Raw genomic sequence first — 23,358 nt, 5'->3', positions numbered from 1 at the left:
GTGGTTAATGTTTTGTCTTGCTGTTAGTGTTGTATTGTGGTTAATGTTTGGTTACAATATGGTTCATTGTCAACATGGCTTGTTCAGTGTGGGGGTGGATGGTGGAAATGGGTGTGTATCTAGTAAGTCATTTCCCGTCCCTCTCGCTCTCCCCCTCTCGTTTGCTCGCTCTCCCCCTCTCGTTTGCTCGCTCTCCCCCTCTCGTTTGCTCGCTCTCCCCCTCTCGTTTGCTCGCTCTCCCCCTCTCGTTTGCTCGCTCTCCCCCTCTCGTTTGCTCGCTCTCCCCCTCTCGTTTGCTCGCTCTCCCCCTCTCGTTTGCTCGCTCTCCCCCTCTCGTTTGCTCGCTCTCCCCCTCTCGTTTGCTCGCTCTCCCCCTCTCGTTTGCTCGCTCTCCCCCTCTCGTTTGCTCGCTCTCCCCCTCTCGTTTGCTCGCTCTCCCCCTCTCGTTTGCTCGCTCTCCCCCTCTCGTTTGCTCGCTCTCCCCCTCTCGTTTGCTCGCTCTCCCCCTCTCGTTTGCTCGCTCTCCCCCTCTCGTTTGCTCGCTCTCCCCCTCTCGTTTGCTCGCTCTCCCCCTCTCGTTTGCTCGCTCTCCCCCTCTCGTTTGCTCGCTCTCCCCCTCTCGTTTGCTCGCTCTCCCCCTCTCGTTTGCTCGCTCTCCCCCTCTCGTTTGCTCGCTCTCCCCCTCTCGTTTGCTCGCTCTCCCCCTCTCGTTTGCTCGCTCTCCCCCTCTCGTTTGCTCGCTCTCCCCCTCTCGTTTGCTCGCTCTCCCCCTCTCGTTTGCTCGCTCTCCCCCTCTCGTTTGCTCGCTCTCCCCCTCTCGTTTGCTCGCTCTCCCCCTCTCGTTTGCTCGCTCTCCCCCTCTCGTTTGCTCGCTCTCCCCCTCTCGTTTGCTCGCTCTCCCCCTCTCGTTTGCTCGCTCTCCCCCTCTCGTTTGCTCGCTCTCCCCCTCTCGTTTGCTCGCTCTCCCCCTCTCGTTTGCTCGCTCTCCCCCTCTCGTTTGCTCGCTCTCCCCCTCTCGTTTGCTCGCTCTCCCCCTCTCGTTTGCTCGCTCTCCCCCTCTCGTTTGCTCGCTCTCCCCCTCTCGTTTGCTCGCTCTCCCCCTCTCGTTTGCTCGCTCTCCCCCTCTCGTTTGCTCGCTCTCCCCCTCTCGTTTGCTCGCTCTCCCCCTCTCGTTTGCTCGCTCTCCCCCTCTCGTTTGCTCGCTCTCCCCCTCTCGTTTGCTCGCTCTCCCCCTCTCGTTTGCTCGCTCTCCCCCTCTCGTTTGCTCGCTCTCCCCCTCTCGTTTGCTCGCTCTCCCCCTCTCGTTTGCTCGCTCTCCCCCTCTCGTTTGCTCGCTCTCCCCCTCTCGTTTGCTCGCTCTCCCCCTCTCGTTTGCTCGCTCTCCCCCTCTCGTTTGCTCGCTCTCCCCCTCTCGTTTGCTCGCTCTCCCCCTCTCGTTTGCTCGCTCTCCCCCTCTCGTTTGCTCGCTCTCCCCCTCTCGTTTGCTCGCTCTCCCCCTCTCGTTTGCTCGCTCTCCCCCTCTCGTTTGCTCGCTCTCCCCCTCTCGTTTGCTCGCTCTCCCCCTCTCGTTTGCTCGCTCTCCCCCTCTCGTTTGCTCGCTCTCCCCCTCTCGTTTGCTCGCTCTCCCCCTCTCGTTTGCTCGCTCTCCCCCTCTCGTTTGCTCGCTCTCCCCCTCTCGTTTGCTCGCTCTCCCCCTCTCGTTTGCTCGCTCTCCCCCTCTCGTTTGCTCGCTCTCCCCCTCTCGTTTGCTCGCTCTCCCCCTCTCGTTTGCTCGCTCTCCCCCTCTCGTTTGCTCGCTCTCCCCCTCTCGTTTGCTCGCTCTCCCCCTCTCGTTTGCTCGCTCTCCCCCTCTCGTTTGCTCGCTCTCCCCCTCTCGTTTGCTCGCTCTCCCCCTCTCGTTTGCTCGCTCTCCCCCTCTCGTTTGCTCGCTCTCCCCCTCTCGTTTGCTCGCTCTCCCCCTCTCGTTTGCTCGCTCTCCCCCTCTCGTTTGCTCGCTCTCCCCCTCTCGTTTGCTCGCTCTCCCCCTCTCGTTTGCTCGCTCTCCCCCTCTCGTTTGCTCGCTCTCCCCCTCTCGTTTGCTCGCTCTCCCCCTCTCGTTTGCTCGCTCTCCCCCTCTCGTTTGCTCGCTCTCCCCCTCTCGTTTGCTCGCTCTCCCCCTCTCGTTTGCTCGCTCTCCCCCTCTCGTTTGCTCGCTCTCCCCCTCTCGTTTGCTCGCTCTCCCCCTCTCGTTTGCTCGCTCTCCCCCTCTCGTTTGCTCGCTCTCCCCCTCTCGTTTGCTCGCTCTCCCCCTCTCGTTTGCTCGCTCTCCCCCTCTCGTTTGCTCGCTCTCCCCCTCTCGTTTGCTCGCTCTCCCCCTCTCGTTTGCTCGCTCTCCCCCTCTCGTTTGCTCGCTCTCCCCCTCTCGTTTGCTCGCTCTCCCCCTCTCGTTTGCTCGCTCTCCCCCTCTCGTTTGCTCGCTCTCCCCCTCTCGTTTGCTCGCTCTCCCCCTCTCGTTTGCTCGCTCTCCCCCTCTCGTTTGCTCGCTCTCCCCCTCTCGTTTGCTCGCTCTCCCCCTCTCGTTTGCTCGCTCTCCCCCTCTCGTTTGCTCGCTCTCCCCCTCTCGTTTGCTCGCTCTCCCCCTCTCGTTTGCTCGCTCTCCCCCTCTCGTTTGCTCGCTCTCCCCCTCTCGTTTGCTCGCTCTCCCCCTCTCGTTTGCTCGCTCTCCCCCTCTCGTTTGCTCGCTCTCCCCCTCTCGTTTGCTCGCTCTCCCCCTCTCGTTTGCTCGCTCTCCCCCTCTCGTTTGCTCGCTCTCCCCCTCTCGTTTGCTCGCTCTCCCCCTCTCGTTTGCTCGCTCTCCCCCTCTCGTTTGCTCGCTCTCCCCCTCTCGTTTGCTCGCTCTCCCCCTCTCGTTTGCTCGCTCTCCCTCTCGTTTGCTCGCTCTCCCCCTCGTTTGCTCGCTCTCCCCCTCGTTTGCTCGCTCTCCCCCTCGTTTGCTCGCTCTCCCCCTCGTTTGCTCGCTCTCGTTCACCCTCTCGTTTGCTCTCTCTCGTTCACCCTCTCGTTTGCTCTCTCTCGTTCACCCTCTCGTTTGCTCTCTCTCGTTCACCCTCTCGTTTGCTCTCTCTCGTTCACCCTCTCGTTTGCTCTCTCTCGTTCACCCTCTCGTTTGCTCTCTCTCGTTCACCCTCTCGTTTGCTCTCTCTCGTTCACCCTCTCGTTTGCTCTCTCTCGTTCACCCTCTCGTTTGCTCTCTCTCGTTCACCCTCTCGTTTGCTCTCTCTCGTTCACCCTCTCGTTTGCTCTCTCTCGTTCACCCTCTCGTTTGCTCTCTCTCGTTCACCCTCTCGTTTGCTCTCTCTCGTTCACCCTCTCGTTTGCTCTCTCTCGTTCACCCTCTCGTTTGCTCTCTCTCGTTCACCCTCTCGTTTGCTCTCTCTCGTTCACCCTCTCGTTTGCTCTCTCTCGTTCACCCTCTCGTTTGCTCTCTCTCGTTCACCCTCTCGTTTGCTCTCTCTCGTTCACCCTCTCGTTTGCTCTCTCTCGTTCACCCTCTCGTTTGCTCTCTCTCGTTCACCCTCTCGTTTGCTCTCTCTCTCTCTCCAGACAAAGACATCATCTATATCTGTCCATTCAGTGGAGCTCTCAAAGGCAAAGTCTTCATCACTAACTACAGACTCTACTTCAAGAGTGCAGACGCAGTGAGTGACACACACACACACACACACTCTAGAGGGGTGATCTACTCATAGACATCTGTGGCGGTGGTTGTGGCAGACAGATTAAAGTCAGCAGAATTCCCAGTCAGGACGGGAAGAGGGGGGACGGGAAGAGGGGGGACGGGAAGAGGGGGGACGGGAAGAGGGGGGACGGGAAGAGGGGGGACGGGAAGAGGGGGGACGGGAAGAGGGGGGACGGGAAGAGGGGGGACGGGAGGAGGGGCATGGAGAAGAGGGAGGACGGGAAGAGGGGCATGGAGAAGAGGGAGGACGGGAAGAGGGGCATGGAGAAGAGGGAGGACGGGAAGAGGGGCATGGAGAAGAGGGAGGACGGGAAGAGGGGCATGGAGAAGAGGGAGGACGGGAAGAGGGGCATGGAGAAGAGGGAGGACGGGAAGAGGGGCATGGAGAAGAGGGAGGACGGGAGGACAGGAAGAGGGGCATGGAGAAGAGGGAGGACGGGAGGACAGGAAGCCGTGTTTGAGGACCACTTGCAAGGTGAGGGAGAGAGACGGTCCACCTCAACTTGCTTAATCAAGTGTTACGTGTTGGTGGGTTTAATGGTTACAGTCTTAAATAAAGCAACGTGGCTGCCCCCCCGTATTTTTCCAAATACTGTCACACCCTATGTTTTCTAATCAACTGTATGTGCTGAGCTTGTCTGATGCTTTAAGCCCAACTGTTTGTGCACATTTACACCTTTGCGTACAGGCCAGGTAGACTACTTCAGGCCTACTTCCCATGCGGAATCATGTGTGTGTCCTTACTCAACATTGACAGGAGCGCTCCAAACAAAAGACAATGAATAAATTGACAACTGGTAAAATTGAATGAAATGAACAAAACCTTGTTTCTCACAAGTGTAGCATAGGTTGAACTCTGACAATGACAACAGTAATCTACTCTATTAGTAATATATTGAATTCATTAACATAAATTACCATAACCAAACAAACATTGTAGATTAGAAATGATGTGAATTTAAGGTAGCTGTACTAGTGATGATATGGGGAATTGATTTACACTAACAATCAAAGGACAAACAATTCATATGAAACAGTGAATGTGCACAAATTGGCGGGAGAGAGTACATTCTGGAGAGAGAGATGCCTTGTGCATCTTACTTTTCCCCCTTTTTTCTCCATAATTTCATGGCATCCAATTGATAGTTAGTCTTGTCGCATCGCTGCATCTCCCGTACGGACTCGGGAGAGGCGAAGGTCGGGAGCCATGCGTCCTCCGAAACTCGACCCAACCAAGCCGCACTGCTTCTTGACACAATGCCCGCTTAACCCGGAAGCCAGCCGCACCAATGTGTCAGAGGAAACGCCGTACACCTGGTGACCGTGTCAGCGTGCATGTGCCCGGCCCGCCACAGGAGTCGCTAGAGCACGATGGGACAAGGACATCCCTGCCGGCCAAACCCTCCCCTAACCCGGACGATGCTGGGACAATTGTGCGCTGCCCCATGGGTCACCCGTTCGGGGCCGGCTGCGACAGTCTGGACTCTAACCAGGATCTCTAGTGGCAACTGCGATGCAGAGCCTTAGACCATTGTGCCACTCGGGAGGCCCCCACACATCCCCCTTAACTCAACATTTTAAATGTATACCCAAGACACATTATCTTCACACATACTGTAGGCCTAAGGAATAATCTCACAAATGGTGTCCGGTCCAATGCAGTAGCCATTTATGGGAAATTATGAAATAGTTTAGGAAAATGCAATTCTGAATTGCTTGGCATGCCAAGGTAAATACCCTCGCGTGATTTAAGATGCCAATGCCTGTCTTAGACTGATGGACTGTGCCATTCCTGCGACTTCCACACTCGTACACTGAGACTGGCACCAATCAGACGGTTGTCTCGTGTGACATTTTTCAAATATTTTAAATAAGATCAATTTGCGACTGCTTGACTAAAGAAAAATCTGTCGACCAACAGCCTTTTGACCAAACAATAGACAAAATGGAGTCAGCCCCCCTAGACTCCAGGTCAGCATTTCCTAACTCGGTGCACATTTAGTTTCTTGCCCCAGCACTACAAAGCTGGTTGAAATAATCCATGCTTGATGATGAGTTGGATATTTGAATCCGCTGTGTAGTGCTGGGACTAAACCCAAAATGTGCACAGGGGGGGGGGGGACTGAGTTTGGGAAACACTGTTGCAGGTGTAATCCACTTGGAGATTCACTTTCACTCTTCAGACAACAGAAGTTCATCTCCAACACAACAAAAAGAGGGGAACCCCATATCCCTTTCTCTCGTTTCTCTCTACCTCATCTCTTTAATCTGTCTTTCTCCTGGCACCACTAGTGTTTTGAACAGTCAATTCAATTGGAGAGGTGTGAGGGCGTTGGTGACAGTGAGATAGAAGAAGAGAGGGATGGTTATGGAGAGGAGAAGAGAGGGATGGTTATGGAGAGGAGAAGAGAGGGATGGTTATGGAGAGGAGAGAAGAGAGGGATGGTTATGGAGAGGAGAGAAGAGAGGGATGGTTATGGAGAGGAGAGAAGAGAGGGATGGTTATGGAGAGGAGAGAAGAGAGGGATGGTTATGGAGAGGAGAGAAGAGAGGGATGGTTATGGAGAGGAGAGAAGAGAGGGATGGTTATGGAGAGGAGAGAAGAGAGGGATGGTTATGGAGAGGAGAGAAGGAGAGGGATGGTTATGGAGAGGAGAGAAGAGAGGGATGGTTATGGAGAGGAGAGAAGGAGAGGGATGGTTATGGAGAGGAGAGAAGGAGAGGGATGGTTATGGAGAGGAGAGAAGGAGAGGGATGGTTATGGAGAGAAGGAGAGGGATGGTTATGGAGAGAAGGAGAGGGATGGTTATGGAGAGAAGGAGAGGGATGGTTATGGAGAGAAGGAGAGGGATGGTTATGGAGAGGAGAGAAGGAGAGGGATGGTTATGGAGAGGAGAGAAGGAGAGGGATGGTTATGGAGAGGAGAGAAGGAGAGGGATGGTTATGGAGAGGAGAGAAGGAGAGGGATGGTTATGGAGAGGAGAGAAGGAGAGGGATGGTTATGGAGAGGAGAGAAGGAGAGGGATGGTTATGGAGAGGAGAGAAGGAGAGGGATGGTTATGGAGAGGAGAGAAGGAGAGGGATGGTTATGGAGAGGAGAGAAGGAGAGGGATGGTTATGGAGAGGAGAGAAGGAGAGGGATGGTTATGGAGAGGAGAGAAGGAGAGGGATGGTTATGGAGAGGAGAGAAGGAGAGGGATGGTTATGGAGAGGAGAGAAGGAGAGGGATGGTTATGGAGAGGAGAGAAGGAGAGGGATGGTTATGGAGAGGAGAGAAGGAGAGGGATGGTTATGGAGAGGAGAGAAGGAGAGGGATGGTTATGGAGAGGAGAGAAGGAGAGGGATGGTTATGGAGAGGAGAGAAGGAGAGGGATGGTTATGGAGAGGAGAGAAGGAGAGGGATGGTTATGGAGAGGAGAGAAGGAGAGGGATGGTTATGGAGAGGAGAGAAGGAGAGGGATGGTTATGGAGAGGAGAGAAGGAGAGGGATGGTTATGGAGAGGAGAGAAGGAGAGGGATGGTTATGGAGAGGAGAGAAGGAGAGGGATGGTTATGGAGAGGAGAGAAGGAGAGGGATGGTTATGGAGAGGAGAGAAGGAGAGGGATGGTTATGGAGAGGAGAGAAGGAGAGGGATGGTTATGGAGAGGAGAGAAGGAGAGGGATGGTTATGGAGAGGAGAGAAGGAGAGGGATGGTTATGGAGAGGAGAGAAGGAGAGGGATGGTTATGGAGAGGAGAGAAGGAGAGGGATGGTTATGGAGAGGAGAGAAGGAGAGGGATGGTTATGGAGAGGAGAGAAGGAGAGGGATAGTTAAATAATCTTAGATGTAGCAGAAATGCAGAACCCAAGGTTGGCTTTACCAGATCATCAGTCAGGCTGAGAGGTGTGTGTGTGTGTGTGTGTGTGTGTGTGTGTGTTATTGACTGTGTGTGTGTCAGTGATGGAGTAGGTTATTACAGGGATGCAGCAGCAAGGCTTTATTCCAGTCTCTGTCCAAAATGGCTCCCTATTCCCTACATAGTACGCTACTTTTGACCAGGGTCCATAGGGCTCTGGTGAAAACTAGTGAATAGGGAGCCATTTGGGATGTAGACTCCACCCTCTGTAATGCAACACCTGACAACACGTTAACAATATGCTGACCTCACTAATTTTAACACACACACACACACACACCATCTACTCTGGTGGCTTAGCCAGCACCATACCACCCTGCATCCCACTGCTGGCTTGCCACTGAAGCTAAGCAGTGTTGGTCCTGGTCGGTCCCTGGATGGGAGACCAGAAGCTGCTGGAAGTGGTATTGGCGGGCCAGTAGGAGGCACCCTTTTCTCTGGTCTAAAAAAAATAACCCAATGCACCAGGGCAATGATTGGGGACATTGCCCTGTGTAGGGTGTTGTCTTTCAGATGGGATGATGCACTGGTGTCCTGACTCTCTGTGGTCACTAAAGATGCCATGGCACTTATTGTAGGGGTGTTAACCCTGGTGTTCTGTCTAAATTAACCAATCTGGCCCTCATACCATCATGGCCACCCAATCATCCCCAGTTTACAATTGGCTCATCCATCCTCCTCTCCCCTGTAACTATCCCCCAGGTTGTTGCTGTAAATGATAATGTGTTCTCAGTCAACTTACCTGGTAAAATAAAAACTGAACTGATGTAAGCACCTCCTACTAATCCCATGTCTACCATTTAAGCCTATGCTTTGCTAATTTAAGCCGCTTAATCTTGCAGGTGAAATATTAGCTACCTAAAATTTATTTAAGAGTATACTTCACATTACACATTTTATTTATTTAACCTTTATTTAACTAGGCTAGTCAGTTAAGAACAAATTCTTATTTACATTGATGGCTTACCCCGGCCAAACCCGGACGAAACTGGGCCAATTTTGTGCCGCCTTATACGACTCCCAATAACGGCCTGGTGTGATACAGCCTCACAATACCGATGTCTTTATTTCAATTCAACCACTGCAGGACCCTTCTTCCACCTATGTTGTATTCTGTTGTGATATCACTGGACTCCCAGCAGGACCAATCACATGTCTGTATTTTGTGTGATATCACAGGACCCGGCGGTGACTCTGGATGTTCCGCTGGGCGCCATTGGCCGGGTGGAGAAGATGGGCGGAGCCTCCAGTCGGGGGGAGAACTCATACGGGCTGGACATCACCTGCAAGGTCAGATACTGCGTCATGGTCCTGACCCACCCCTATGAATATACGTACATACTGGTTCAGGCCGACTAAATCTGACAACCAGACTAGGACTAAACCACTGTATAAAAACAGGAGTGTTTTTAATTTTTTTTTATAGGAAATTGAGACGTTGGAACATTGTGTTCAGAAAGGTTCATTCCAGTCTTGGATCAGGAAGTTTCAACATCAAAAAAGATTACAGCTATTTATTTTGTACTGACGGCATTTGGTGTGTCTGTGTTAACGTGCGTGCGTCCGTCCGTCCATCCGTCTTAGCGGTTGTTAATGTACGTCTCTCCCAACAGGACATGAGGAACCTGAGGTTTGCGTTGAAACAGGAGGGCCACAGTAGAAGGGACATCTTTGATATCCTGTTTAAATATGCCTTCCCCCTATCCCACGGTCTGGTACGTACACACCTTTTCATTTAGTCACCTGATATCATTACCGCCTTGTAGGAACTGTATCATAACTGTGATTGTACAAGGGCTTTATTAGAGTTGGTCTGTTTGCGGTATCCTGTTATTTGTCTTTGCTAGGGCTATATATATTTATATTGATTAACCACATGACATTGATTTTCAGATATGAAGACTTATTATAAATGAAACTGTTCCACGAAAATGTGCATATGAAAGCCATAACTGGCACGCAGATCAGTAGAAATGGTAGGATAACTTGGCACTCCAAATGGAAAATGTTGCCGACCGCTTGTGTAGCCTATTACTGGCAACTTCAGGAGCTTAAAGGTAGAATCTGTGAATACCGGCGGGACGAGGGGGGTCGGGAACAGGTTTTCTGCTTTATATTGATCTCTGGCTCCCTCTTTAGTCATTTGTGTGTCTTCAATTTTTAATCGCAGTGCTTAAAGCATCAGACAAGCTCTGTAGCCTACATATAGTTTAATTTATTCAAACAGGGTGTGTATTTGGAAAAATACTTGTTTTAAGATTTATACCAATCGATTGGTGGAAAGAAGACGACTCTCGGTCGACCAAGATTTTTTTTTTTTGTCGAGACAGCCCTAGTCTTTGCACATCATTAGAGAAGAGTTTACACTTGTATAAGGTAGTAGTTGTGGAATTGTTAGGTTAGATTACTGCATTGTCGGAACTAGAAGCACAAGCATTTCGCTACACTCGCATTAACATCTGCTACCATGTGTATGTGACAAATAACATTTGATTTGAGTCAACAAACAATCACTCACAAAAAGCAGTTGACTTAGCGAAGCTCTCCCATGTTTGCGTGACAAATAAAACCTTGGTAAAGTCAATCCCATTCTCTCTCGCTCTCTGTAGCTTCTGTTTGCGTACCTGAGTCAAGAGAAATTTGAAGAGAATGGCTGGAGTGTGTACAAGCCCATGGAAGAGTTCAGACGGCAGGTAGGACTTATCATTGTCTTACTAAATGTGTCATTGTTATTGCCAGTCTTCTAGGTTGTTGTCTGTGTTGGGATAGATCCAATATCCCAGTTTCTAACTCGGCCATTTAGTCTGCTTAATTTCTGTCGCTTGAAGATACACAGGTAAAGACAACCTAATCATTCCACCACGAAGCTTTTGAAAATAAACCGATTCATGGGACCAGCGCAGTTCAACTAGCATAGCTAGTCCCGTTGTTTAGGATTATTCCTCATTAATGCAAAGCGTTGTGGTATATTATAATCCTCTTGTTTTAACCATATAATATCACCAATGATGCTGAGTCACAGCCTGCAATCTCATCTCTGATTGGCTATTTGTCGTCCCCGTCACCAGGGCTTACCCAATGACAAGTGGCGTGTCACGTTCATCAATGCCAACTATGAGCTGTGCGACACCTACCCCACCATACTGGTGGTTCCGTTCAAAGCTACAGAGGAAGACCTGAGGAAAGTGTGTACCTTCAGGTCCCGAGGACGCATACCCGTGAGTCCTTTTCCCCCTCGTCCCACCCTCCTCACCCTCTCCCTGCCGTCCTTTCCCCCCCTTTCATATCTTCTTTCTCTCCTTCCATCTCTCTTTATCCCTCTTTTCTTTGACTTTATTCCACCCCACTCCCACCTACCTAACCCTCTCTCTGCCCCCCCCCCCCCCCCCCCCCCCCCATCCTCTAGGTGCTGTCGTGGATCCACCGTGAGAACCAGGCTGTTATCTGCCGCTGCTCCCAGCCCCTGGTGGGGATGTCTGGGAAGAGGAACAAGGATGACGAGCGTTACCTGGACCTGATCCGGGAGGCTAACGGCACCGCCAAGCTCACCATCTACGACGCACGGCCCAGCGTCAACGCCGTCGCCAACAAGGTCAGGGGTCAAATGTTAAAAGTGGAAAGGTCATGTCTGTGTAAAAAGGAGTCATGAGTCTCATGAGGTGCATTGGTTGGGTTCTGCTGGGAGGCGGTGTGCAGCTGTGGGCCTCATGGATCATCCAGACAGAGATGTCATGGATACGTGGGACTTCACGTCTAGGTACGTGTCTGGCTTCCTTGTAAGAGTACTTCTCAGAGAATCTTTTAAGCGATTCATGACTTTCTTTCTCTTTTTCTCTGGGTTGATTTAGAAGTAGGTCTTTTGGTTTGGTCCGGTGTCGTCTTCCGTAGAGAGATGGACTGTGTTCTTTTGTTGTTCACTGTAGGCTCTTGCTAGTTGTCTCCTACATTGTATGCTGGTGTCAGAAGTAAGAAGTGAGGAGGTAGAGTTTAGAAGCTAAGAGGACACAGCAACTACACTGTGTGTGTGTGTGTGTGTGTGTGTTGGGGTGTGACGCAACGTCCACCGCACCCCGCTCAGAGTGAAATGGAATGTTTGGACTCAAATTACTAATGTGGAATGCAATCTATATAATATTCCTACCAGTGAGAGGCTTTTAACAACTAGCTTCCCCTGACCTGCAGTGTGTTCCAACAGCTGACCACAACCCCGACGCATTTACAATCAACCCTGTTTGAATCCTTCCCTCCTTGAAGTAATCCCTGGTCTGACCATGTTGGATTGGTCAAAGCCGTATAGGGTGAAAACCATAGAATAAAATACTGCATTTCCATGGGTGAAACCTCACTTTCATTTATCCAACCACATTTATTATTCTTTTTTATTTATCTAACCTTTCTTTTACTAGGCAAGTCAGTTAAGAACAAATTATTATAACATGCAGGCCAGTGATAGCGTCAAGAGAGGGAGAGAAGAATTATATATATTTTTTTGCGTTTTCAAACGGTGCCTGTGATTCTCCATTTTTGTCCATGAATGATGACTCTTCAACCTCTGACCTCTATCCCCTCTCTCTAGGCCACAGGTGGGGGTTACGAGGGTGACGATGCATATCAGAACGCTGAGCTGGTGTTTCTAGACATACACAACATCCACGTGATGAGAGAGTCCCTGAAGAAGCTAAAAGACATTGTCTATCCCAACGTAGAGGAGTCGCACTGGCTGTCCAGTCTGGAGTCTACACACTGGCTAGAACACATCAAGGTAGTGGGGTACACACATTTCCCACAGCCCTCTCCTCTCTGGAGCCGTCCAGCTAGCAGATCAGTGGAGGGGTAACAGTGTGCTGGTTCTCTGTAGTGAATCTCTCTCTGTCGCTCTCTAGCTGGTCATATCTGGAGCCATCCAAGTAGCAGACAAGATATCGGGTGGTAACTCTGTGGTGGTCCACTGTAGTGATGGGTGGGACCGGACGGCCCAGCTCACCTCTCTGGCCATGCTGATGCTGGACAGCCACTACCGCACCCTGAGAGGATTCCAGGTAAACCACTTTGTGACAACGGCTAATGTAAAAGGAGCTTTTATAAAGGACATTTGATTTGTGATTGATTGATTCCAGGTGCTGCTGGAGAAGGAGTGGATCAGCTTCGGACACAAGTTTGCCAATGTAAGTCCACCCTGTTCCAAGGCATTCACTCACTTTATGATGAAAAAAGGGTTTAGCTCAATGTGTAGTATTGAAGAATTTGAACTCTGATAATGAAGAGTTTTCAGTCATAGAGATTCTTTATTTGTGCTGTCAACTGGGGACCAAATGATCTGTGGGAAGCAGTGGAGGCTGCTGAGGGGAGGACGGCTCAGAATAATAGCTGGAACGGAGTAAAATAAAATGGCCTGCTACTTGGATAAACAATTACGCTCCAGCCATTACCACGAGCCCATCCTCCCAAATTAAGGTGCCACCAACCTCCTGTGATGGGAAGCAACTAAACTGACCAATATTGTGTACAGATAAATTAGATGAGAAAAAAAGAAGAAACCTGCACGCTGCTCTTGCTTTCATCACTGCTCTTTATTAAGCTTTACGAATCGGCCTCAAGGCCCTCGTCAGAGCTTTACGTATCTGCCTCAAGGCCTTCCTCAGAGCTTTACGAATCGGCCTCAAGGCCTTCGTCAGAGCTTTACGTATCGGCCTCAAGGCCTTCGTCAGAGCTTTACGTATCGGCCTCAAGGCCTTCGTCAGAGCTTTACGTATCGACCTCAAGGCCTTCCTCAGAGCTTTACGTATCGACCTCAAGGCCTTCCTCAGAGCTTTACGTATCGACCTCAAGGCCTTCCTCAGAGCTTTACGTATCGACCTCAAGGCCTTCCTCAGAGCTTTACGTATCGGCCTCAAGGCCCTCGTCAGAGCTTTGCGTATCGGCCTTCGTCCGAGCTTTACGTATCGGCCTCAAGACCTTCGTCTGAGCTTTACGTATCGGCCTCAAGGCCTTCATCTTACGTATCGGCCTTCGTCTGAGCTTTACGTATCGGCCTCAAGGCCTTCATCATAGCTTTACGTATCGGCCTTCGTCTGAGCTTTACGTATCGGCCTCAAGGCCTTCGTCCGAGCTTTACGTATCGGCCTCAAGGCCTTCGTCCGAGCTTTACGTATCGGCCTCAAGGCCTTCGTCCGAGCTTTACGTATCGGCCTCAAGGCCTTCGTCAGAGCTTTACGTATCGGCCTTCGTCTGAGCTTTACGTATCGGCCTCAAGGCCTTCGTCCGAGCTTTACGTATCGGCCTCAAGGCCTTCGTCCGAGCTTTACGTATCGGCCTCAAGGCCTTCGTCCGAGCTTTACGTATCGGCCTCAAGGCCTTCGTCAGAGCTTTACGTATCGGCCTTCGTCTGAGCTTTACGTATCGGCCTCAAGGCCTTCGTCCGAGCTTTACGTATCGGCCTCAAGGCCTTCGTCCGAGCTTTACGTATCGGCCTCAAGGCCTTCGTCCGAGCTTTACGTATCGGCCTCAAGGCCTTCGTCAGAGCTTTACGTATCGGCCTCAAGGCCTTCGTCCGAGCTTTACGTATCGGCCTCAAGGCCTTCGTCAGAGCGTTTGTGAGTGTTCACAACCTGCACCCCTGTGTAGATACTGCTCCACCCACCTCCGTTCAATACATCCAATGGGGTTGGAGTCGAGGGAAAATAAGCAAGCGTTACAATGTGCATTTCCTAATTATTCTAACAAAGTGTGCACCTGCGACTATGATGGCTCAGATGTACGAGTGCCTTTTTTTGAATTTAGAATGACCAGGAAGACCTAAATAGAGGTAATAAGAATCTGTTTGCACTGTTTGACTACTTTTCTCTTCTCTCTCTCTCTCTGTCTCTCTCTGTGTCTCTCTCTCTCTCTCTCTCTCTCTCTCTCTCGCGCTCTCTCTCTCTCTCTCTCGCGCTCTCTCTGTGTGTGTCTCTGTGTCTCTCTATCTGTGTCTCTATAGAGGATAGGACACGGTGATAAGAACCATGCTGATCAGGACAGGTCTCCTATCTTTGTACAGTTCATAGACTGTGTTTGGCAGATGACCAAACAGGTAGGAACAGGACACACCTGTGTAGAGCTCTATCTTCATTTGTCTTTTCACGATCTTCTGACTTCAACTGTATTGGAAGAGATGGTCCAAGATCCCTCCCTTCGAACCTTCTTCTCCAATGCATATTGAGAAGGAAGTGAGGAGAGCGGATGCAAGGAATGGAGGAAGAATTTACTGAGAAAAAGCCTATGGGTTTAAACCTCTCTCTCCCCTTCTCTTCCAGTTCCCGACAGCGTTTGAGTTTAACGAGCGTCTCCTAGTGACCATCCTGGACCACCTGTTCAGCTGTCGCTTTGGAACCTTCCTCTTCAACTGTGAGAGTGCTAGGGACACTAACGTAAGTTGTCTGTCTTTGGAACCTTCCTGTACAACTGTGAGAGTGCTAGGGACACTAACGTAAGTTGTCTGTCTTTGGAACCTTCCTCTTCAACTGTGAGAGTGCTAGGGACACTAACGTAAGTTGTCTGTCTTTGGAACCTTCCTCTTCAACTGTGAGAGTGCTAGGGACACTAACGTAAGTTGTCTGTCTTTGGAACCTTCCTCTTCAACTGTGAGAGTGCTAGGGACACTAACGTAAGTTGTCTGTCTTTGGAACCTTCCTCTTCAACTGTGAGAGTGCTAGGGACACTAACGTAAGTTGTCTGTCTTTGGAACCTTCCTCTTCAACTGTGAGAGTGCTAGGGACACTAACGTAAGTTGTCTGTCTTTGGAACCTTCCTCTGCAACTGTGAGAGTGCTAGGGACACTAACGTAAGTTGTCTGTCTTTGGAACCTTCCTCTTCAACTGTGAGAGTGCTAGGGACACTAACGTAAGTTGTCTGTCTTTGGAACCTTCCTCTGCAACTGTGAGAGTGCTAGGGACACTAACGTAAGTTGTCTGTCTTTGGAACCTTCCTCTGCAACTGTGAGCATACCAACGTAAATTACCTGTTAGAGCTGGGAATTGCCTGGAACCTCACGATACGATATTATCACGATACTTAGGTGCCAATACGTTATTTATTGCAATTCTCACAATTCTATATGTCTTGCGATTCGATAATGGATTTTTTTTTTTTTTGCGGTTAGATGTTCCAAGCATGTCGTTCACCATATGTCTGCTGCAGAGGGACAAGACATGAGAAAATTAGTTTTAATCAGTCATGGAAATAAAAGTTCTGAAAACAAATTGGCCCTCTATTTTAAAAGAATATGGAGTACAAGCTATGAAGGAAAAATATTGACGTTTTGGTGCAGGTATAGCCAACTAGTGTAAAAATGTATATTGCGATATTGTTAAAACGATACGATATATCATCAAAAATAATATCCCAATATTTTACTGTATCAACAAAAAATTATGTCTGTCTGGCTAGCTGTGTGTCTGTCTGTCTTCAGAACCTTCCTCTTCAACTGTAAGAGTGCCATGGACGCCAACGTCTGTCTCTCTCTGACTGTGTGTGAACTTCTCTCTGCCTGTCTTTTCTACATTTGTCTGACATTGCACTCTCCAATTCCCAGCTAGCACATAACATTCTGAGAACCGTATGTTTCTTAGAGCTTGGTGAGAGCCTTGGTTGTTTAGGTGGGAATTTCAGGACAGCATAATGTTTTCAGCAGGTTTCCTCTGGATTCTATTTAAAGTAATGTTCCCAATGGGGGAACCAAAAACGAACGTTCCCACAACTTCCAGTTAACTAAATGTGTTAGCTGGGTCTTTCCCATCCCTCTACAACACAGGTGTCAAACTCATTCCACGGGGGGCCGAGTGTCTGCGGGTTTTCGCTCCTCCCTTGTACTTGATTGATGAATTAACATCACTAATTAGTTAGGAACTCCCCACACCTGGTTGTCTAGGGCTTTATTGAAAGGAAAAACCAAAAACCTGCAGACACTAGGCCCTCCGTGGAATGAGTTTGACACCCCTGCTCTACAATATTTTCCTCTGCCAACCCTCACTCTCACTATTTACCTTCTATTTTACATGTCATCCGGCCCGCGAGCCCATTCAATCAGGCTCGTGGGTGGTGCTCAATGGACATTTTAATGACCAAAGCCAAATCCAAACTGTGTAGAATGATAATGGACCTACATTTACAGTCTCTTCACTCTGCCCAGCTTGCTGACAGTCATTTACAGTCTCTTCACTCTGCCCAGCTTGCTGACAGTCATTTACAGTCTCTTCACTCTGCCCAGCTTGCTGACAGTCATTTACAGTCTCTTCACTCTGCCCAGCTTGCTGACAGTCATTTACAGTCTCTTCACTCTGCCCAGCTTGCTGACAGTCATTTACAGTCTCTTCACTCTGCCCAGCTTGCTGACAGTCATTTACAGTCTCTTCACTCTGCCCGGCTTGCTGACAGTCATTTACAGTCTCTTCACTCTGCCCAGCTTGCTGACAGTCTCTTCACTCTGCCCGGCTTGCTGACAGTCATTTACAGTCTCTTCACTCTGCCCAGCTTGCTGACAGTCATTTACAGTCTCTTCACTCTGCCCAGCTTGCTGACAGTCATTTACAGTCTCTTCACTCTGCCCGGCTTGCTGACAGTCATTTACAGTCTCTTCACTCTGCCCGGCTTGCTGACAGTCATTTACAGTCTCTTCACTCTGCCCGGCTTGCTGACAGTCATTTACAGTCTCTTCACTCTGCCCGGCTTGCTGACAGTCATTTACAGTCTCTTCACTCTGCCCGGCTTGCTGACAGTCATTTACAGTCTCTTCACTCTGCCCGGCTTGCTGACAGTCATTTACAGTCTCTTCACTCTGCCCAGCTTGCTGACAGTCATTTACAGTCTCTTCACTCTGCCCGGCTTGCTCACAGTCATTTACAGTCTCTTCACTCTGCCCAGCTTGCTGACAGTCATTTACAGTCTCTTCACTCTGCCCAGCTTGCTCACAGTCATTTACAGTCTCTTCACTCTGCCCAGCTTGCTGACAGTCATTTACAGTCTCTTCACTCTGCCCAGCTTGCTGACAGTCATTTACAGTCTCTTCACTCTGCCCAGCTTGCTGACAGTCATTTACAGTCTCTTCACTCTGCCCAGCTTGCTGACAGTCATTTACAGTCTCTTCACTCTGCCCGGCTTGCTCACAGTCATTTACAGTCTCTTCACTCTGCCCAGCTTGCTCACAGTCATTTACAGTCTCTTCACTCTGCCCAGCTTGCTGACAGTCATTTACAGTCTCTTCACTCTGCCCAGCTTGCTGACAGTCATTTACAGTCTCTTCACTCTGCCCGGCTTGCTGACAGTCATTTACAGTCTCTTCACTCTGCCCAGCTTGCTGACAGTCTCTTCACTCTGCCCGGCTTGCTGACAGTCATTTACAGTCTCTTCACTCTGCCCAGCTTGCTGACAGTCATTTACAGTCTCTTCACTCTGCCCAGCTTGCTGACAGTCATTTACAGTCTCTTCACTCTGCCCGGCTTGCTGACAGTCATTTACAGTCTCTTCACTCTGCCCGGCTTGCTGACAGTCATTTACAGTCTCTTCACTCTGCCCGGCTTGCTGACAGTCATTTACAGTCTCTTCACTCTGCCCGGCTTGCTGACAGTCATTTACAGTCTCTTCACTCTGCCCAGCTTGCTGACAGTCATTTACAGTCTCTTCACTCTGCCCGGCTTGCTGACAGTCATTTACAGTCTCTTCACTCTGCCCAGCTTGCTGACAGTCATTTACAGTCTCTTCACTCTGCCCGGCTTGCTCACAGTCATTTACAGTCTCTTCACTCTGCCCAGCTTGCTGACAGTCATTTACAGTCTCTTCACTCTGCCCAGCTTGCTCACAGTCATTTACAGTCTCTTCACTCTGCCCAGCTTGCTGACAGTCATTTACAGTCTCTTCACTCTGCCCAGCTTGCTGACAGTCATTTACAGTCTCTTCACTCTGCCCAGCTTGCTGACAGTCATTTACAGTCTCTTCACTCTGCCCAGCTTGCTGACAGTCATTTACAGTCTCTTCACTCTGCCCGGCTTGCTCACAGTCATTTACAGTCTCTTCACTCTGCCCGGCTTGCTGACAGTCTCTTCACTCTGCCCGGCTTGCTGACAGTCTCTTCACTCTGCCCGGCTTGCTGACAGTCTCTTCACTCTGCCCGGCTTGCTGACAGTCTCTTCACTCTGCCCGGCTTGCTGACAGTCTCTTCACTCTGCCCGGCTTGCTGACAGTCTCTTCACTCTGCCCGGCTTGCTGACAGTCTCTTCACTCTGCCCGGCTTGCTGACAGTCTCTTCACTCTGCCCGGCTTGCTGACAGTCTCTTCACTCTGCCCGGCTTGCTGACAGTCTCTTCACTCTGCCCGGCTTGCTGACAATCTCTTCACTCTGCCCGGCTTGCTGACAGTCTCTTCACTCTGCCCGGCTTGCTGACAGTCTCTTCACTCTGCCCGGCTTGCTGACAGTCTCTTCACTCTGCCCGGCTTGCTGACAGTCTCTTCACTCTGCCCGGCTTGCTGACAGTCTCTTCACTCTGCCCGGCTTGCTGACAGTCTCTTCACTCTGCCCGGCTTGCTGACAGTCTCTTCACTCTGCCCGGCTTGCTCACAGTCATTTACAGTCTCTTCACTCTGCCCGGCTTGCTGACAGTCTCTTCACTCTGCCCAGCTTGCTGACAGTCTCTTCACTCTGCCCGGCTTGCTGACAGTCTCTTCACTCTGCCCGGCTTGCTGACAGTCATCCAAATGAAAGCGAGACAGATAACATAGTAAATATGTCCCTTCGGACCTCTGTGAAGACTGAATGCGGCCCGATGGGGAAATTAGTTTGACACCCCTGCTCTACCTCAATCTCATACCCTTTCTTTGTCTTTCTATTCCCTCCCTCCACATCCCTCCACCTCCCCTCCTCCCTCCATCTTGATCATGTGAAGTAGAGCAGAAGAGCGATGGGACGCATCACTGGTTCTGAGTGGCCGTAATAATGCTCTCTATGACACAGACGAGAGTCTCCATAAGACTCGAATTATTGTTCCAGAATCCTTCATATTCCCTCTGATACCGATGGCTCAGATGATTTGTGGGTTTGACTCAAACGGGTCATACTGAATAGATTTATATTTCCTGCTTACTGCTGCGCATAAAAGTGTCTGCTAAAAGACCATATTAATGATCTTCTCCATCTCTTTCTTCAGGAGTTGTGGTTGAAGACAGTGTCTCTGTGGTTATTGGTTAACTTCTCTCTCTAACCCTCCTAAATTATTATTCCCCCCTCTCTCTCTCCCCCTCTCTCTCTCCCCCTCTCTCTCTCTCTCCCCCTTCTCGCTCTCTCCAGGAGTTGCGGTCTAAGACGGTGTCTCTGTGGTCGTTGGTAAACAGTGATCTGTCCTTCTACCAGAACCCCTTCTACACCCCGGAGTCCAATCGAGTCCTCTACCCTGTAGCCAGCATGAGACACCTAGAACTCTGGGTGACTTACTACATCCGCTGGAACCCTCGCATTCGACAACAGGTACATTTAATAGAATAAAATTAAGTTACACTAGAATGTCTGTGGTTACAGTATCCATTCGAACCCTCACATTCGACAAAAGGTACTTTTGTTACAGTATGTCTGAATTATCACTTCTTCCTACCGAAGTGTACACTTGTTCACTTCCCTTCACTGATTTTAAAAAGGCCCCTACCTCCACCAATACAATGCTTTTAGATTTGTGGAAAGTAGTGAATCAATGATGGATCAATAATATGATTTAAAAAAATGCCATCTAACTTAACGCTGTTGGGATTTAGCTACAACACTGGATACACAGCACTGAACCAACTGTACAGCCAAACAGTCTGGCCAATCAGAGTTGGGGTTATCTTGTGACCAATGTTCCCTCTAATTGTTTTTCATCACTGAGCAAATTTCAGGTCTGCTGAGCGCAAACTTGAACGTTGTGAAAATTCTGTGCAACTTCTGGCACACGTTTATTGTGAACACAGGCTGTACCCACTTTTAAGTTAGTTATAACAGTGACCAAGTAGGCTACTGTGGCTATTTGATCATAATGTAGCCCTACCAGAGTGGCCTACCATTAAAAACAATGGAGAAAATGCATCCCATAACATTTTAACATGGAAATAGCTGTTCTATCGTTCAGCCTACAGTAGCAGCCAATGTGTGGTGTTCAATGCAGACCTACATTCTGTGAGAGTTTTGGGCAAAAACATTTAGGGCTTCACATTAACCTGTTTATCCACTTGTCCTTCACATAAAGGTGGTGACTGGAAATGTTGTTTGACGCAAGAAACCACTTCACAAAATAAAATTCATTATTATTCCCATAACATTATTACAGAAAATCAGACCAATTTTGCTACCCTCTGCCTATTGGCTGCTTAGCTTATTAAAGCCTGTCTCAAAATAGCCCGTACACTACAGACTGTGGTGTGAGTCGTGTAATGGAATAGAATCCTACTGCAGTGTGTTCTGCCTACAAGAAAACACTTTGCATAGTTTATTTTGTTTGAGTGTGTTGCATTGGAAGTGGCTGATATTAGCAATACCCGCAGTAGAGGGAAATGTTGATCGTGTTGGGATGGAAGAAGTGCAGGAGCTGTCTTTTCCAAGTCGGACTATGTTCACTGAAATTCACAAAGGACATTGTGCAATAGAGACCTCCTGATTATTCACTGTTAACGGTTTAAACACATTTTCCATGACTTCTAACCAAATTGTCATGACTATTATTATAGCCGACATGAAAAAGTATGAATTATTGACACTGGAAAGCTGCTGTCTGATTCCATGTAGACCTGCCGCCTCCTGCCGTTGAGCCCTTGATCATGTCACTTAGCTCCCTGCATAGAACTGCACTGTTGTGGTCAACCCTCCATCTGGAGAGCTCCTGGGTGTGCAGGCTGGGCTTTCTCAACATTACAACCAAATACTTTTGTCTTTTATAAAATGATTCCCCCTTTTAATAAATCAGGGATCAAATGGATAAGGTAGGCTACCTCAAAGCAAGGTATTCATGTTTCAGGGGAGATCTATGCACAGCAAGTTATTTGTCAAGTAGGCTATTCTTAGAATATTTTGAATGTTGTCGCAATTACTTGGCTAATGTTTAATAGGGGGGAGTCCCAGCTTTCCAACGGTGCAGATATATTTAGGCTCTACAGTGCCGGTGGAAAGGCCCTTATACCTAATGCTGAAATGTCGCACTCTCTCTGCTCGGTCAACGGCCCGCTCCCTGGCACACACCCAGCACCATAGACAAGCACTGAAGGGTCATTCCGATAATGGTTGAGAGGTCATTTTGTTTTTTAAATGTATGCTTTTACATTAAGAACAATTATGAAAGTAATTGTTAACTAACTATTACAAATCCTCATTTGACAACTTGGAACAGCACATCATGCCATTCAGGCTGGCATGTTTTCAATCTGGTTCAATCTCCAACAGCCTACTGCCCCTCACAGCCTACTGCCCCTCACAGCCTACTGCCCCTCACAGCCTACTGCCCCTCACAGCCTACCGCCCCTCACAGCCTACCGCCCCTCACAGCCTACCGCCCCTCACAGCCTACCGCCCCTCACAGCCTACCGCCCCTCACAGCCTACCGCCCCTCACAGCCTACCGCCCCTCACAGCCTACCGCCCCTCACAGCCTACCGGCAAATAAACTTGGACTAAATCAGGCAATGAATGCCCACTCTCCATTGCTATTCAATGAAGGTCCTGCCTTCATTCCACTATGATCAACCTTTTTTGCCTCTGTGTGACTCTGGGACAGTGATAGGTTACTTTAATTTTGTAGATGAGCCGATACCGACACTTCTAATTTTGGGGAAATTGCGTATGGCGTTACAAACAGCGCCGGCCCAAGTCAAGCACTGGTGTTAACTAAAGGGTAAAACTAGAAATAAAACTAGAAAGTTGAGTGAAGTTCAATCCCGTCTCTGCACGGGATGATATTTATTCTGTGGGGCAGTCCCGGTGGGGCTACGCGCCCGCGTGCAGCATCAGTATTGTCTCTGGGGTTTGGCTGCAGTATTGTCTCTGGGGTTTGGCTGCAGTATTGTCTCTGGGGTTTGGCTGCAGTATTGTCTCTGGGGTTTGGCTGCAGTATTGTCTCTGGGGTTTGGTTGCAGTATTGTCTCTGGGGTTTGGCTGCAGTATTGTCTCTGGGGTTTGGTTGCAGTATTGTCTCTGGGGTTTGGCTGCAGTATTGTCTCTGGGGTTTGGTTGCAGTATTGTCTCTGGGGTTTGGTTGCAGTATTGTCTCTGGGGTTTGGCTGCAGTATTGTCTCTGGGGTTTGGCTGCAGTATTGTCTCTGGGGTTTGGTTGCAGTATTGTCTCTGGGGTTTGGTTGCAGTATTGTCTCTGGGGTTTGGTTGCAGTATTGTCTCTGGGGTTTGGCTGCAGTATTGCCGTGGCATCCTGTATGACTTGCGGTGTTGGTGTGTGTTTGCTGCCTGTTCTTACACACACACACACACCCCTCTTTCCCCCTAACTCTAAAACCTCACTCCCCCCCCGCCACACACACACACACACACACACACACACACACACACACACACACACACACACACACACACACACACACCCCTCTTTCCCCCTAACTCTAAAACCTCACTCCCCCCCGCCACACACACAAACCCCTGCAGCCCAAACATCCCTCTCCCTGTCAACAGGGTCTGAGTCACTGGAGCAGATGATCCCCTGTCAAAATCACACAGAGACATTTCTATGTCTTTAACCAAAGCCTACAGCA

The 23,358-nt window shown here is 49.6% G+C and overlaps 1 protein-coding gene across 3 annotated transcripts in view; it reads left to right on the top strand.

Annotated features, from left to right (window-relative positions):
• The window catches only part of LOC129835499 (myotubularin-like), a 53,579-nt gene that overhangs the window by 17,279 nt on the left and 12,942 nt on the right, over nt 1-23,358 (top strand). For all 3 annotated transcript variants that reach the window (XM_055901152.1, XM_055901150.1, XM_055901153.1), the window contains 12 exons: nt 3,583-3,677; nt 8,795-8,905; nt 9,229-9,330; nt 10,225-10,308; nt 10,684-10,833; nt 11,022-11,207; nt 12,192-12,377; nt 12,499-12,654; nt 12,733-12,780; nt 14,592-14,684; nt 14,908-15,021; nt 19,929-20,105. In XM_055901152.1, coding sequence (XP_055757127.1) covers nt 3,583-3,677; nt 8,795-8,905; nt 9,229-9,330; nt 10,225-10,308; nt 10,684-10,833; nt 11,022-11,207; nt 12,192-12,377; nt 12,499-12,654; nt 12,733-12,780; nt 14,592-14,684; nt 14,908-15,021; nt 19,929-20,105 — 1,502 coding nt within the window. The remainder of the gene's footprint in view (nt 1-3,582; nt 3,678-8,794; nt 8,906-9,228; nt 9,331-10,224; nt 10,309-10,683; nt 10,834-11,021; nt 11,208-12,191; nt 12,378-12,498; nt 12,655-12,732; nt 12,781-14,591; nt 14,685-14,907; nt 15,022-19,928; nt 20,106-23,358) is intronic.

The sequence above is a fragment of the Salvelinus fontinalis genome, chromosome 36 (genome assembly GCF_029448725.1).
Source record: "Salvelinus fontinalis isolate EN_2023a chromosome 36, ASM2944872v1, whole genome shotgun sequence".
NCBI classification, from domain to species: domain Eukaryota; kingdom Metazoa; phylum Chordata; class Actinopteri; order Salmoniformes; family Salmonidae; genus Salvelinus; species Salvelinus fontinalis.
Note: the sequence above shows the minus strand (reverse complement) of the source record. Positions and strands in the feature narration are given on the sequence as shown.